This window comes from Manis javanica, chromosome X (assembly GCF_040802235.1).
Source record: "Manis javanica isolate MJ-LG chromosome X, MJ_LKY, whole genome shotgun sequence".
In the NCBI taxonomy this organism is placed as follows: Eukaryota; Metazoa; Chordata; class Mammalia; order Pholidota; family Manidae; genus Manis; species Manis javanica.
Window position 1 is genome coordinate 135,587,660 of NC_133174.1, and position 16,098 is coordinate 135,603,757.

Consider the following 16,098-nt stretch of genomic DNA (forward strand, 5'->3'; position numbering starts at 1 on the left):
ACCATGAAGTTATCCTTGATTTCTTTCTAACTGCACATCTGATCTCTTTGCAAAATCATCTTAGTTCTACCATCAAAATATACTCAGAATCCATTAGCTGCTCAGTTATTAAAAAAAAAAAAAGATCAGATCTTTTTCATTTCTTTGCTCAAAACCCAGTGGGCTGGGAGCCAACATGGCGGCGTGAGTAGGACAGTGGGAATCTCCTCCCAAAAACATATATATTTTTGAAAATACAAGAAATACAACTAATCCTGAAAGAGAGACCAGAAGACACAGGACAAAGGCCAGACTACATCCACACATGCGAGAACCCAGCGCCTGGTGAAAGGGGTAAGATACAAGCCGCAGCCTGGCGGGACCTGAGGCCCCTCACCCCAGCTCCCAGTGGGAGGAGAGGAGTCGGAGCAGGGAGGGAGAGGGAGCCCAGGACTGCTAAATACCCAGCCCTAGCCATCGCACCAGAGCGCAGACACAGTGCATGCGTGGAGGGCTGGAAACTGGGGAAACAGGGCAGCAAGACCTCTTTCCAAAGCTGATGCCCCTGTGACAAAGAAAAGTGAGTGCTTTTTGAAAGTCTTAAAGGGACAGGGACACAACAGCCGGACAGAAACAACACAGGTCACAGTCCAGCAGCTGAAAATTACAGGGAAAACCAGGCGCACTAACCCCCTGGGCAACAGCTCTGAGACCCCTAATGGAAGTAAACAGCCCCCCTGTCCATTACCCCTCCGGGGCCAGCCATAGCACAGAAGCAGCCTAAGGCTGGCCACGCCTTCGGCAAGGGACCTTCCTCCGTACTGGCCGGGCAAGACACAAGGCCCAGTCTACACGCATTTACCCAACACAAGCCACTAGGGGTCGCGCCAGTCTCTGTCATTAGCAAATGAAGCCTCCTGGCATACACAAATTTCGACACACAGCTCTTGTGTGGTGTGGAGAATGGGCCATGCATTCCAGAAATTCTGGTTTGCTCATCCCCACCTCTAATTAACTACAAACATTTTTAAACTAAATGCAAAGAGAACGATTAAGAATATCATAAAATCCACGTTTCTGAAAAAGGAGCTTACAGATAACTAGTCTAGAGCAATTGTAAGTGGGAGAGCTGATGCTACCAAGAGATGATAATGATTTGATCTTGCGGATGGAACCCCAACAGAATCACAAGTCTCCTGATGTCCCACCAATCATACCACCCAAAAGGAGACCTCATAAAGAGACCACACCCTGCTTCTGGGAAAGGAACAGGGGACAGGAATAGAACTATCTGCCATTTATGACACTCACTAAACTGGCTTTCAAAGCAGCCACACTGACTGAATCATTTTCTATGGCAGTAAAATGACTCCTAGAAATCACTCCTGACACTGGTTCACAAATAACATTAGGTTAGCCCTAAAATATCATCATGCAGTATCTGATAGGCTCATGTGATTTATGCAAAGGTGACATGCTGGGGCTCTGTCAAGACTACATTTAAGCACTTCATCATTTTTATGACACTATGTAAACTGAAGAGAAATAGAATGTATGAATATATACAAAATCTTGTCACTTAATGTTTTTCTCAACCCAGCATTTTTTCAACTCATAATTTTCATGTTAGTTCAACATTCTTACAACCATAGATTTTTATCTGAGACTGTGTGTGCTTAACTATTTATTGTTTTAAACAACCAGTCCAAAACATCAACATATCTAGCTATTTGGCATAAGAGACAAAGACTAATGACTCCAAAACTATCACTTTCCTTTTCCAAAAGCACAAACCCAAATTGAGTAATAATCAAGGGGAGAAATTCTCCCCCTTTCTATACTAATTTAGGAAGTACAGTCTTTATTCCTTTTCAAACCTAAAGGAGAGAATCAGGAACACATCATAAATTTATCTGTTTTCACTTGCTTTGAATTGAAATTAAAGGTTAACATTTTCAAAAAAAAAAAAACAAACCCAGTGGGCTTCTCAGAGTAATGAAGTTCCTTCAGTGGCCTTCAGAGCCCTACCCGGTATGGCTTCCATTACGCCTCTCTCTTCCTTTCCCACTGGCCTCCCATGCTCACCCTACTCCAGCCAGACTTTGCTCATAACTATTCTTCACACTTAACGGGCACACTTCTGCCTCATGGCCTTTTTACTTGCTGTACAACGTACAAGGATCTACATTCTTTGTCCTGCCAGGAATGTAGAGGCCACATGAAAGCCTCTTTCTTGTTTTGTTCTCTTTTGGGGTTTTTTGAGCACATCAGACACACTCCTGACTCAGAGCCTTGATGTTTGTTCCTCCCTCTGCCCTTTCCTCAGATAAATGAATAGTTCACTCTTGTTTTATTCGTGTCTCCGATGTCATCTAATTAGAGAAGCTGTATTTAAATAACCTTCTTGGGGACCTTTATCGTGCTGTTTTTCCCCCTTTTTACACTTAATGCATAATACCTGTTTGTCTCCCCAGGATCAGAGCAGGGGCTTTGTTTTATTGCTATAATTTCTAACAGCTAGAATAGTGACTGACTAAACATTTGTTAAATAGATGAAGTCAGCTGATAGAGAGTTGGGGGAGAGGGCTTATGGACAGTAATACAGTCTACCTTACGTAAATTACACTCTTCCCTCTCCTAACATTTTATTGATTGATTGATTGATTGATTGATTGATTGATTGATTAAGGTATCATTGATATACACTCTTATGAAGGTTTCTCAAGAAAAACAATGTGGTTATTATATTCACCCATATTATCGTGTCCCATACCCCATTGCGGTCACTGTCCATCAGTGTAGTAAGATGCCAGAGTCCCTATTTGTCATCTCTGAGCTACACTGTCTTCCCCTTGACCCCCCATACCATACACCATGTGCACCAATCATAATACCCCACAATCCCCTTCTCCCTCCCTCCCCACCCGCCCTCCCCCCCCCCTCCCCTTTGGTAAGCACTCATCCCTTCTTGGGAGTCTGTGAGTCTGCTGCTATTTTGTTCCTTCAGTTTTGCTTCGCTGTTATACTCCACAAATGAGGGAAATCATTTGGTACTTGACTTTCTGCACCTGGCTTATTGCACTGAGCATAATACCCTCCAGCTCCATCCATGTGGTTGCAAATGGTAGGATTTGCTTCTTTCTTTTGGCTGAATAATATTCCATTGTGTATATGTACCACCACTTCTTTATCCATTCATCTACTGATGGACACTTAGGTTGCTTCCATGTCTTGGCTATTGTCAGTAGTGCTACGATGAACATAGGGGTGCATATGTCTTTTTGAAACTGGGCTCCTGCATTCTTAGGGTGAAGTCCTAGGAGTGGAATTCCTGGGTCAAATGGTATTTCTGTTTTTTCTTTTTTTGAGGAACCTCCATATTGCTTTCCGCAATCATTGAACTAGCTTACATTCCCACCAGCAGTGTAGGAGGGTTCCTCTTTCTCTATCCTTGCCAGCATTTGTTGTTCCTAGTCTTTTCTATGTTGGCCATCCTAACTGTTGTGAGGTGACATCTCATTGTGGTTTTAATTTAATTTGCGTTTCCCTGATAATTAGCAATGTGGAGCATCTTTTCATATGCCTGTTGGCCATCTGAATTTCTTCTTTGGAGAAGTGTCTGTTTATACCCTCTGAACATTTTTTCATAGGGTATTTGCTTTTTGGGTGTTGAGGCATGTGAGTTCTTTATATATTTTGGATGTTAACCCCTTGTTGGATATGTCATTTACAAATATATTCTCCCATACATTTCCCCATTGTATATCCATGGGTCTTTTATTGTATATTAATTGACCATATATGCTTGGGTTTCTGTCTGGGCTCTCTAGTCTGTTCCATTGGTCTGTGGGTCTGTTCTTGTGCCTGTACCACATTGTCTTGATTACTATGGCTTTGTAGTAGCTCTCTCTAACATTTTATAGGGAAATTTCTTGTGTAGAAAAATCTCTGACTTATGCTTGAATTTCTATCAAATAGTAAGCTCACAAGTAAATGTTCTTTGATGTGTTAAGACCAGTTATTCATTTTCTTGATATATGAGCTACTTTGGGGATAAAGGGGATACTTTGGGGATAATGTTGGAACACGGAATATTGTAGGATTTATCATCAGCCCTGTTTGAATGTCAGTATTATGGCTACCTTGGGCAATAAAAGCAGGTGAAAGATTGGCTTATCTTGGGAAGTAAACGAAGGCATTTGTCTATAGAGAGGGAAATAAAGGGCCTGAGAAGAATTTGGAATCACTAGGAGCTGGCAGGTTGATATCACTTATCCTTACTTAAGTCTCTTCTTTCTGATGTTGGCTGGGGAAGATAAGGGGCAAGGTGACTTTTTTCGTCCCTAAAGTAGGAAGACAGTCCCTTGTCTTTTTATCTTTCATTCATTCAGGAGATAGTTGAGTTCCTATTAGCTACCAGGCTGCGTCAGAGTGCTGGGAGTACAGTGGTAGATGAGCTTGTTTCCTACTGAGCGCCACCTCCCACCTTTTTATCCATTTGCTGATTTTGTAATTTGAGTGTTAATCATTGTTTCATTGTCTTCTAGGTGATGAAAGAACCATGGTTTTTGTTGAAACTAAGAAAAGAGCAGATTTTATTGCCAGTTTTCTTTGTCAAGAGAAAATACCAACAACAAGTATTCATGGGTAAGTAGATTGATATGATTTCCTAGTAGGGAGGTGACTTCTATTTGTCATTTGTTCAAAAGCATCAGTGTATATAACTAATATGACATAATCCTAGGATTAGGGTTCAGAAGTTTCAAGATCTAAACTTGCCCTTCATCTTCATTTTAAGTTTCTGTAAGGACTAAATGGTGGGAATGGATGGGGGCAAGTTCTTAGACTCTTTATGAGGAGTGATACCTTCTCAACGGATCTCACTTAACACCCTCTTGTCCTTACATCTAAATTTGTCCTTTGCTCACTCTTATCTTTCTGTTTCCTGACAGTTTTGTATTGGCACGCTTAAAAATGTCATATTAACACAACTTTATTGACACTTTACTAATGGATCTAAGATAATCAGTGAACAGGTTGAAGTTTGAGATTAGTACTTAAAAAAACCTATTTGTGAAGCATTCTCATCATGAAGCATGTATTTTTTTGTTAAGACTAGAAAAGAGATTATTAATAGGTAAGCTTTGATGTTTGTCATATATTAGTTTGCATTTTGGCTCTCTGCATTACCTGTATGGAGATAATTGTTCCACCCTCCATATTATTCTGAGAATTAAATAAAATGATGGCTTGAAAGGAATTAGTATAACACCTGGCATATAAGAGATAGACATTAATATTAAATGCTGCTATTCTTACTATTATTAAAAAGAAATTAATGTGAACTTTACTGGTTCTCTGTAATAATTTTTTCAATTGCTGCCCATATGCATGGTCTCTTTTCTTTCCAGTGACCGGAAGCAGCGAGAGAGAGAGCAGAGTCTAGGGGATTTTCGCTGTGGAATGTGCCCAGTTCTTGTTGCTACCTCAGTAGTGGGCAGAGGGCTGGATATTGAAAATGTTCAACATGTTATCAATTTTGATCTTCCTTCTACCATTGAGGAGTATGTCCATCGAATTGGACGTACTGGTCGTTGTGGAAATACTGGCAGAGCTATTTCCTTTTTTGATCCTGAATCAGATCACCATTTGGCACAGCCTCTGGTGAAAGTATTGTCAGATGTAAGTTCCAAATTTTTAAAACTGAAGTGATGGTGTTCTTTATCATTAAAAGTAGACATTATATATATACATATATTCAGGAAGAGTAAACTGTTCCATCCTTGAGATTTTATTAACATGTTATAGTATATGAAGTAAATTCTCTTTTTTAAGGCTCAACAGGATGTTCCTGCATGGTTGGAAGAAATTGCCTGCAGTACACGTTCCGGGCCCCAGTGGTAGTACAAGAGGAAATGTGTTTGCATCAGTTGATACTAGAAAGGTTAGTTGAGGGGAAGAATTCAGAACTTGGCTTACAGTTTCTCTCTGTGAATGTCGTACTTAATAATGTGAAGTAACTAAACATTCAATAATTTAAGTCATTATTTTCATACCTAGAAGATTACTGTAGTATTTCTCAAATTCTGAGTACATATATATTTTTGGTCTTAAAGGTGAGGAATTGACTTTGAAGTTTATGCTCAAATATCCTCTTTTCCTAGGTATGCTGGCATTTCAAATTCTGATTTCGGATCTTATAAATTTTCCATAAGAATTCTTTAGTTTTGGAATTCTGACTACATTATTAATCAAGATAAAAGACTTGAGATAATGAATTACACATCTTTTCTGATGTGTCAGTTTATAGGCATCACCACTTTTATACAGAGATAATGGGCATATTAGTCATTGAATATTTATGCTTAATCACTGAAGTGTAGAGCTTTTAAGTTCTTTTACTTGTCAAAACTATTGGATTAAAAAAGTTTTTTCCTGAAATATTTTGTGCACAGTTCAGACCTCCAAGGTTCTATGGGCCTTTTTGCAGATGGACTGAATGTAGTGAGAAGAACGTTTTATATATACGTATATGTGTTTGGGGAAGACATGGTAGAAAGCTTGAGTCCCTGCTCTCTGGGCATTGTAATTTTAGAGATGTCATAAAACTAAATGTTTCCTTCTTCCTTTTTTTTAAGAATTACCAGGGCAAGAGCACTTTCAACACAAACAGTAGGTGGTGAGTCATGGGATTAAAGCTGAAACAGCCTTCAAGTTTGTGGCACAGTTTTGATGCAGAGAAGACAATAGTTTTGATTTTTGAGCTTTTAACAGAACTGTGAAACCTGGCACTTGTATCTCTTGTCCTTCTGTTCTTACTCCCACCCTTGAAGAAATATATATCCTGACTAGTTATGTGAAATGCTGAAAGTTACAGCATTGCAGTTACTGATATAAATGGTGTTACCTGGAAAGATTAAAGCATTATAGATGTCTTGCTTATTTCTAGAGTATTCTTCAGAGGTTTTAGACATGTTTCATGTCTAAATGCTAAGTCTTAATATAGTGTTTACAGATCCTATTACAAGCAATAGCACATATACATTTTTGGTTAAAAATTATTAGGTCTCATTTTTACTCAAAAGGAAACCTTAAAGCTAGATAGAGTGTTTCACTAAAATATGGTAACGCGATTGTCATGAAGCAGTGAAAGACATAAGCCTGTTAAGACAATTGATTCTAGATCATCCAATATGTGATAAAAATGGTGAAATGTTTGCTATGTGAGCTCTGTACTCAATGATATAACAAATGCTTGTTTTCATAAAATGTAGACTTTCCTTGAAAATAAAGGATGAAACACTCTTCCCCTTAAGTTTTCCAGTAGCACTTTTAATTCTTCTTTGTTACCTATCATAGTTCTATATTTTAAATTTTGTTGCATTGGGAAACCGATGAAGTGAGCAAAAATGTCTAAACATAAATATTATGGTATAATGTACATTAATACATATATTAAATAATGAAAACCATTCTTTAAACTCAGACTCATCAATAAGAAACAATGCTGCTCACTCTTGCAATCATTATTTCATATTTTAAGATTAATGGAGAATCTTTTTTTCATTTACCATTACATATCTTCAACAACATATCTACTAGAATCTAAGAAGTTCTTAAGTCATTAAATGAATGAACCAAAACAGTAAGACATAAAACAAGTGAGGTGTAAATATTGGGGAGACAAAATGATCAGTGTTATATATATGTCAGTGTTCACTTAAAAAAAATCCAAAGCATCTTGTCCCCAACATGTATCTTGTTATAGGAATTTGCTTCGTAAATGAAACATCACATATGAAAAGATGTTGTTGGGATTAGTTAGATAACCTACCCCATGCTATATTCAAAATTCTGTGTGAATTATAAAAATTAAAACTATAAAACAATTAAATATTAAGCCTTTAAAGTCTGATGTTAAGCTGACTTTAAACTCAAAGATCATAAATCATGAAGGAGATGAACAGATTTGATCACAAAAGAATTTAGTTGCTCATATGAAAAGTGAATAGCAGATGAGGAATACTACTACTGTCACTGCCATGGATTATCAATGTGTAGTTCTTTATATGTGTGTTTGTAGGAGAGCAATAGGTGAATGCTTAAAGACCAGACAGACAATTCAAAAGATATTGGTGTTCTGAACGACTGAGTGGGCCTTTTAGTTCAGGCTAGTACTTGGTGTGTTTTGCACATCATCCTTTTCTGGTCCTGGAGGTGTTATATATTATTTCTTTGATAATTTTTTCCAAGTTTTCTCTGTTCTTTATGGAACTTCTAATCGATGCTAGAACTGCAGAATTCCATATATCATGTCTCATGTTTTTCATCTTTTTGCTTGTTATGTTCTGGAGGGATTTTTACTGTCTTTTGTTGTTTGATTTTTTTCCCAGCAATTCTTTATTTCCGAGAGCTATCTTATTTTCCTTTTTTCCCCAATGTTGCTAAATAGTGAAATTTCTGCTTTTTAATCATTTTTTACATTAAGCATTTGTTTTCCTGCTGCTTAGCCTCAGAAATCTTAAGCCTTCAAGAGTCTGCTTTCAGGTTGTTTGTATATTGAATGCTCGCTTTAGTAAAATTCAGCGATCTGTCCCATTTCTGTACCCTCCCCACAGCCCCTGTCTGGTGCCTTTTCCTCTCTCAGGTGTTCATCAAGAACTGTTGTCAGGAGAAGGCATGTATAGGTTGAGATTCAGTATATAATAAAGCTTAGCTTTTCTTCCCTTGGATCCTTGGCTGGCATTTTAATGGGTCTGGCCTAAGCCAACGCATGAAGGTCAAAATGTGGACTGTCAAGCATCAGCTAGACATGTGAGGGTTTGGGTCTAGTGACGTAGAAGCGAATGGAGGTGAGAAGTGGTCCTCATTTCACACAGGGTAGATGACCCGCCTACTCCATGTGTCCCTACGGTCTTGGTTAGAGTAGAGTAGTCATGAGTTTGTTGATTTAATTGCCCCATTAAAACCTCAGCCTCTTGCCAGCGTGCAGGACGCTGTGGCGGGCAGAAGCTGCTTATGCCCTCTGTTGGCTTTAGATGCCCCCATCACGCCCCACGCCCAGCTGCGTACCTAGTACCCATTTGTGAGAGGTGGTCCACGATGGACTCCCATTTCGCCCCGAGGCGCTGGCGGCGCGGAAGGGCGTCTCTCCCTTTTGATCTGCTGGGAGACAACCGCGTCTCGGCAGACAGGCAGCTGCGCGCGGCTGGGGCCCCAGCGAAGCTGCGGGTGCTGGGGAGCGGCTTCCGCCTGCGTCCGGACTCGCGGCGGCGGCTCCGGCGCGGTGGTCCTTCCTCTCCTGGCGGCCGGGAAAGGACAGCTGGTGAGGGCTGGGGCGGCGGGGTGGGGAGCCTTCCCCCAGGGCGGGACGGGTGAATATGGGTGAATGTAGTAACCACATCGTTTTTTCATGTGAAACCTTCGTAAGAGTGTATATCGATAATACCTTAAGAAAAAATGTAAAAACATTTATAATACCCAAACAAACAAGCCTAGTTTGAAAGTAAATTTCCAGGGGCCATAAGGAAAAAAGAAATCAGAGCCAGAGCCGGGGTCACTGTCTCAGGTTTAGCATGGCAAGTCCTGCATCCAGGGAAACCCCTCACTTCTAGGCAACCAGGAGAGTGGCCATCCTTACCCAGGCTGACATACAATGGGCTTGGGGGCATTTCAGGTCAGATACGGACTCTAGGGCCTGAACCTAGCACTCTTAACTCTATTATTGGTCCCAATTATTTGTTAATTTTATTGAATTTTCTATGTAAATGTTAATATTATATGCAAATGACAGAAGTTGCCTCTTTCAATCTTTGCAAGTAATTAATTTCTCTTAAATGATGTCTTTGGGTAGATCCTCTAGTATTGTGTTAAATAGTGACATCAGTGCTTTTTTTTTTACCTTCTAAATTTTCTCCAATAAATATGTTCATTTTTGTTTCCTTTTGTAAGGTTGGGGGGAGTTCCCTTCTACTCCTAGTTTGCTAAGATTTCTTTAAATCGTAAATGGTTGTTGATACTTATCAACTGTTTTCTTCTACACCTTTTCAGAAAATCATGTAGTTTTTCTCCTTCAGCCCATTAATGGAATTATATTTGTATGCATTCCAACATTAAATAAATAAATAAATAAATAAATAAATAAATAAATAAATAAATAAATAAATAAATAAAATAAACATCCTTGCACTCCTGAAACAAAGCCTACTTAATACATTCTTGGATTCAGTACACACACACACACACGTAAGGTTTTATATTTATTTCCTTAAGTTAAATTAAGCGCTAATATTCTTTTCTTGCACTGTCTTCTGGTTGTGGTACCTACAGCATACCAGCTTCATAAAAGTGATGGGCAGGTTTTTCTACCCTACTTTCTGGAACAGTTTGTGTAACATTGGGGGTGTCCATTTTTGAAATTTCAGAAATATTCACCTTAAAAATTGGGGTCTGACCCTGAGGACAATGAAGGGGAAAGCAAATAGTGCAACTAGAAGCCCTTACCCTAACCACTCTGCCATCTTGTAGGCCCTGGCCATCTACATTTCCCTTCATATACTGCCTATTTGCAAAGGCCTTTGATAGATTTTTAGTTGTCACGTTTGACACTGAATTCCATTAACTTGCCTATCACTTTTTTGGCACTGTCATGGGTGAAGGTCAGGGGATCCATGTATGATTACTTGGTTTGCCATATATAACTATCATCTGTAGGGTGGTTTCATGTGTACAACCTGTGCAGTCACACAGGGCCCAGCTCTTAGAAGGGTTCTCTACTTGGTTTAATGTTCTGCTGATTAGTTTTCTTGAAATTCTTAATAATTTTGGAAGATGGAGCTTTGCATTTTCATTTTGCAATAGGCCCCAGACAGTATATAACCGGGCCTGCTACCACATGTGCTTGGGCCTTCACGCCCGAAACATTCCTCCCACCATGCGGTGATTACATAACAGAAGCCTGCTGACCCTTCTTACCTTTTCTTTCCTGTCTTTTCCTGAAGTCCGGGCCAGGGCTCCTGCTATGTGCTCCCACAGAACTGGGCACTCCTCCTATCATAGCCGCATCGTTACTTCTTTATCTGGCTTCTCTTCAGCTGTACTGGGAGTTCCATGAAGGAAAGGCCAAGTCTACCTTGCTCATGACTGTGTCCCCAGCACATAGAAAGCACATAGCCCATAGCAGGTGTTCAATCAGTGTGTGTTGAAAGAATGAACAACAAGCTAAACTTGAGCCCTACACATTTCAAAAAGGAAAGCAATTCACAAAAAAAGATATAACTTCTTTAAAAAAAACCAATGTATGTGTGCCACAGAATACAATTGTTTTCTTTAAAAAGTAAAGGAAACAAAAGATAACAATAGTGTTCAGCTCTGGCTGGTGGAATAATAGTTCACTTTTTTTCTTCTCCTACATAATCTTATTTACCAAATTTTCCATTATGAGTGTCTCATTTTACAGTGGAAAAAATGTTATAAAGTATAAAATAAAAGAACTGTACTACAAAATATTTTCACATCTTTTCTTCAAAATAAGCAGTGTGTGGTGAAATACGTTCTCCCGCTTTACCAAAAGGTGCATAACATGAAACTTGTGCCTTATTTAACATGAACAGAAGTGTATGTTGATGACATAACCCAAGTTGTATAAAATCGCACAACTGCCTGGGACCTGAAAGGCCACCAGTGCTTTTCATGTGGATTTTTAAATTCTGTAGGAAATATTTTTAATAATAAGAATTCACAATCTGCTTTGATGCAGAAAAACAGAACTATCAACTTTATTTTATATTTGGAATTAAACACGACAGCAATAAGAACTTTTTTCCTTCTAAGACACTCCATCATGTTTAGATGACTGGGACAGTGTCCTCTGCTCTGAAGGATTTGCATTCTTCTCAGTAAGAAAATAATGCTACAGGAGAAAAGTAGAGTAGAGTTAACTTGAAAGGACTAGTTATACATACACCACACTTTGTTATAAAAAAAATGACCACAACAGAGTTCTCAAATTCTATATATTGACTGTTACGATTAACTCACATAAAGTAAACTTTCATGCCCCCTGAATGGCCCATAGAAATCAAGTTCTGTTAGTCTAGTTACGTCATATATGTGTATGTGTGTGTGTGTGCTTACATATGCACACATATGTACTGCACTAAACCTGTACAAGTATACAGGTATGTATAATATGCAAGTATGATGACATTTACATATGTATTACTATATAAATAATGCATGGCTTGTATACACATACATAAAACTTGAAATGAGATGTTTTTTGTTGCTACTTCTGAGATGAGTCACTTTCCCTGTTCACCTAGTCCAAACCTCTCAGTTTGCAGCTTGGTGCACTGAGGCCCAGTAGTTAAGGGACTTGCCCAAGTTCCCACTGTAAATAATGGCAGAACTTGGACTACAGCCAGCGTCGCCTGATGCTAAGTTCAATGGCTGTTATTCTACTCTGCTTCTCTGTAACTGAGGCTGGAAATTAACACCTTAAATCTGAGTAACGCATCCCAATTTTCAAGGCATTTTGCACACATTACACTGCTCAAGCTACACACAAAATCTCAGCGGAGGGTATGAAGTTGCTGAAAGATTAAGTTCCCTGCCCATGGAAACACCACAGTTAATGGCCCGCGTATCCTGAGCCCCAGTCCAGTACTCTCTTCCCTGAAGTACACTTTTTTTCTCACCGATCATTTCATTCTTACTTGGCCCTCGGTAATTATTTTATGAGGAGGAGGCCCAAGACAAGACTAGCGGATCTGTACGCCTGTGCAAGGGAAGCCCAGACAGTCCCTGGGCTCCCCTCTCTCAACCTTTCCTACTACTGCACTGTGTAAGCCCGGAGAGCAGGGAGCTGAAATGATAGCTCGGACCTCCGGATACAGAGTTGTCAGGCTGGGCACCGACGCAACCCAGCCCACCTCACTACTAGCCCTCTGCAGCGCCCCTTTCAACCAACTCCCAACCCGCCTTCCCCAACCCACGGAACTTCCTACCCCCCAACACCCTCTCCAACGCCCCTTCCCCCCCCCGACCTCCACCCATCGAACTTCCCATTCCCCAGAACCCGCTCCCGCTTCACACCACCCAACCTCCTGCCCCCCAACTTCCCACACCTCACCTTACTGCACCCCTCCCCCACCTACCACCACCCCACCCCCACACCACCTCACTACCACACCTCTCCACTGCTACTTCCACCCCACATCTCCCACCACCACGCACCCACACTGGGCCCGAGCTTCCCCATCCACCGACTTCCCAACACCCCGCTCCCACACACCTTCATGTAAATGCGGTTTGGGAGCTTCGGGATGCTAAGAATCTATGCAGCTTGCCCTGACGTCCTTCACCTCACCCCACAGCTCCCCCAAATTCCCACTCCCCCCCATCCCAACACCCACCACCCCAAATCCCCCCACGCACCCAACATCTGACCCCCCACATCCCCCCTTCTTCCCCCCACTGCCCCACCTCCCCCCATCCCACCACCACACCACGTCCACTAAGGACCTGGGGAGGCAGAGCCCTGGGCCTCGTGAGCCGCGGCAGGTGGGAGAAGGCGGGGTTTAAGGGAGGCCCAGGGGGCGGAGCGAGGAACGCCCGGAATCCTTGTGCGCTCCTCCTGGCAGCCTCCAGGGGGCGGTCTGACCCAGCATCCGGATGTGACGTCATTAGCCTTCTGCCCGGGAGGCCTGAGGGACTGGACGGCCTCGGTGTCAGACGCCGGATTCAGGTCACCCGCAAGGGCCCAGGTAGAACCCGGGGGAGGCCTGAGGGCCCCCGCCCAAGAATCCAGGGGGGCCATGGCATTGCTCAAAGAGGCCCTGGGAGGGTCCTCAGGCTGGGCACCGCCTCCCACATGCCACACCCATGTCCCCACCCACCATTTTGAATTATGAGCGTGAAGGCCTTGGTCTGAGGAGGGAACCCAGGTGGGCTGGGGCGGGGGCCAGACACACCGGGAGTCAACAGGAGGCCAGGAGGGAGGGCCGAGGGCGCCCCCAGAACCCACCTCAGGCGCAGTCGTCTGCCCAGGGAACCCCCGGGTTGGTGACCCGTTGAGACGGCCGCAGACGACCCCCGGGGGTGTGTCAGGGCAGGGAGGGCCCTGGTCTGAGGGGACGGCGCCGGTCAACATTCAGAGGATCCCAGGCCCTGCCCGCGTTGGGGGTGAGGACCCTGAGGGAGGAGGGGAAGGGGCCCCAGACGAGCCGCCCCTGCCTGTCAGCCCTGACTTCCTCCTCCGGGCCTCAGAGGGACTGGGGACTGGGACCGGCTTAAGGAGCAGGGCCGCCCTTGGGCAAGGGACCGCCCCTCCCGTCGGCACTGGGAGCCCCGAGCTGGGATGGCAGTTCTGGCAGCGAGGTGCCCCTCAGGCCCTCTTTCAGGGAATCCAGGAAGCGGCCGGTGAGGAAGGCCTCGGTGTGAGGCACGTGTCCTGAGGTCGCAGACCCGCAGAGGCCCAGGCCAAGCCAGGAGTCAAGGTGGGGCTCCCGACCTCGCCGTGTTCCCAGGGCTCTGCTACCCCACACAGCGGGTCCCCGTCGCCCAGGCCTCCGACGCCCCCTGTCCCCCCGGGCGCCAGGGCCCGCAGCTCCCACCTCCTGCTGTTTCTCCTTCCCTCCAGCTGCTCAACAAGTCATGGCTGGTCCTCCCCCGAAGCGACGGCGCTACCTGCCCGAGGAAGGCCTTCCGACCCTCACGGAGACCCAGGGCCTCGTGGGTGCACAGGACCCTGGGGCGACAGAGGAGGTTGCTTCCTCCTCCTCCTCCATGTGCTCCGCCTCCTCCCCCTCCTCCCCCTCTTGCTGTCCTGTTATCTCAAGCGGCGAGGAAGAGGTTTCTATGGTCTCACCAAGCCCGGGTCCGCTCCAGGGCCCTGAGCGTGCCTGCCCCTCCCCCACTGCCTCTGCCTCCGTGCCACCCACACAATCCGATGGTGGCTCCCGCAGAGCAGTGGAGGCGGGTCTGGGCACTTCACAGTTCCCTCCAGAAGGCAGATCCTTTCCCAGAATCGTGATTATCGACAAGGTAGCTCACCTGGTGGCCTTCCTGCTCCTCAAGTACCTTGCCGTGGAGCCGGCCACCACGAGGGCGGAGATGCTGGAGGTGCTGGGCCAGGATCACGAGGACTACTTCTCTCTGTTCTTCAGCTGCGTCTCCGACTGCTTGCAGCTGGCCTTTGGCATTAACATGGAGGAAATGGATCCCAGCGACCACTCCTACATCCTGGTCATAGCCCTGGACATTACCTACAGCGGGAAGCTGCGCAATGACGAAACCCTGCCCATGAGCAGCCTCCTGCTGTTGCTCCTGAGCATTATCTTCCTGGAGGGTGGCTCAGTCCCTGAGAAAAAGGTGTGGGAAACGCTGGGTGTCTTAGGGATATTTCCCGGGAGGGAGCACGTCATCTTCGGGGACCCCAGGGAGCTCATCGCCCAGGTCTGGGTACAGGAGCAGTACCTAGAGTACCAGCAGGTGCCCGACAGCGATCCCGCTCGCTTCCACCTGCTCTGGGGCCCCAGGGCACACGTGGAGACCAAAGCGGTGGAAGTCCTGGACTTTTGGGCCAAGGTCAAAGATAGCACCGCTAATGCCTGTCTTACCTGGTATAAGGAGGATGTGGGAAATCAGGAAAGGCCAGGCCAGGGTAGCATTGTCGCCACAGACGATTCTGCCGCCAAGGCCAGTGCAAGTTCTAGTGGAACGTCCCCTGGCTTCTGCTCTGAGTGACGTCAATGCACCCTGTCCCCTCTCTGTTGTCAAAGGCCAGTCAGTGAACGAAGCGGTGGAGGGCCAGGCCAGGGCAATTTATCTTTTGTTTTTGGCATTTTCAGATGTTACTTGTTTTAGAACATTTCTTACCATCAGAATTGAATTGTAGATTGACATTGCTCACATATTTATTGCTGTTTATCTGGTTGATTAGAAATAGCTTTGCTATTTTGTGAAACAAGATGGAAAACCTATCATACTCTTTGTAGCTTGTAACTTCCCATGACATTAGAATAAGAATTTCCTTGGGAATGGCAACAAATTTAGCAATGAAATAGAGAAATTAATTTAAATGGTTAATTTTTGTATTCTCTCATAATTATTAGTTAA

At 43.8% G+C, this 16,098-nt stretch overlaps 2 protein-coding genes across 2 annotated transcripts in view; both read left to right on the plus strand.

Moving 5' to 3' along the window:
* Positions 1–7,285, plus strand: part of LOC108405080 (probable ATP-dependent RNA helicase DDX4) — a 104,489-nt gene extending 97,204 nt beyond the window's left edge. The window contains 5 exon segments of the mRNA XM_073227369.1: positions 4,527–4,626; positions 5,391–5,661; positions 5,815–5,861; positions 5,863–5,923; positions 6,618–7,285. Coding sequence (XP_073083470.1) covers positions 4,527–4,626; positions 5,391–5,661; positions 5,815–5,861; positions 5,863–5,923; positions 6,618–6,662 — 524 coding nt within the window. The 3' untranslated portion in view covers positions 6,663–7,285.
* A 6,872-nt stretch (positions 7,286–14,157) lies between these two features.
* On the plus strand, positions 14,158–16,098 carry LOC118969973 (melanoma-associated antigen 10-like). Its single transcript, XM_073227934.1, has 2 exons — positions 14,158–14,477; positions 14,621–16,098. The coding sequence occupies exon 2, from the start codon at positions 14,635–14,637 to the stop codon at positions 15,724–15,726; it is 1,092 nt and encodes a 363-aa protein (XP_073084035.1). The 5' UTR covers positions 14,158–14,477; positions 14,621–14,634; the 3' UTR covers positions 15,727–16,098.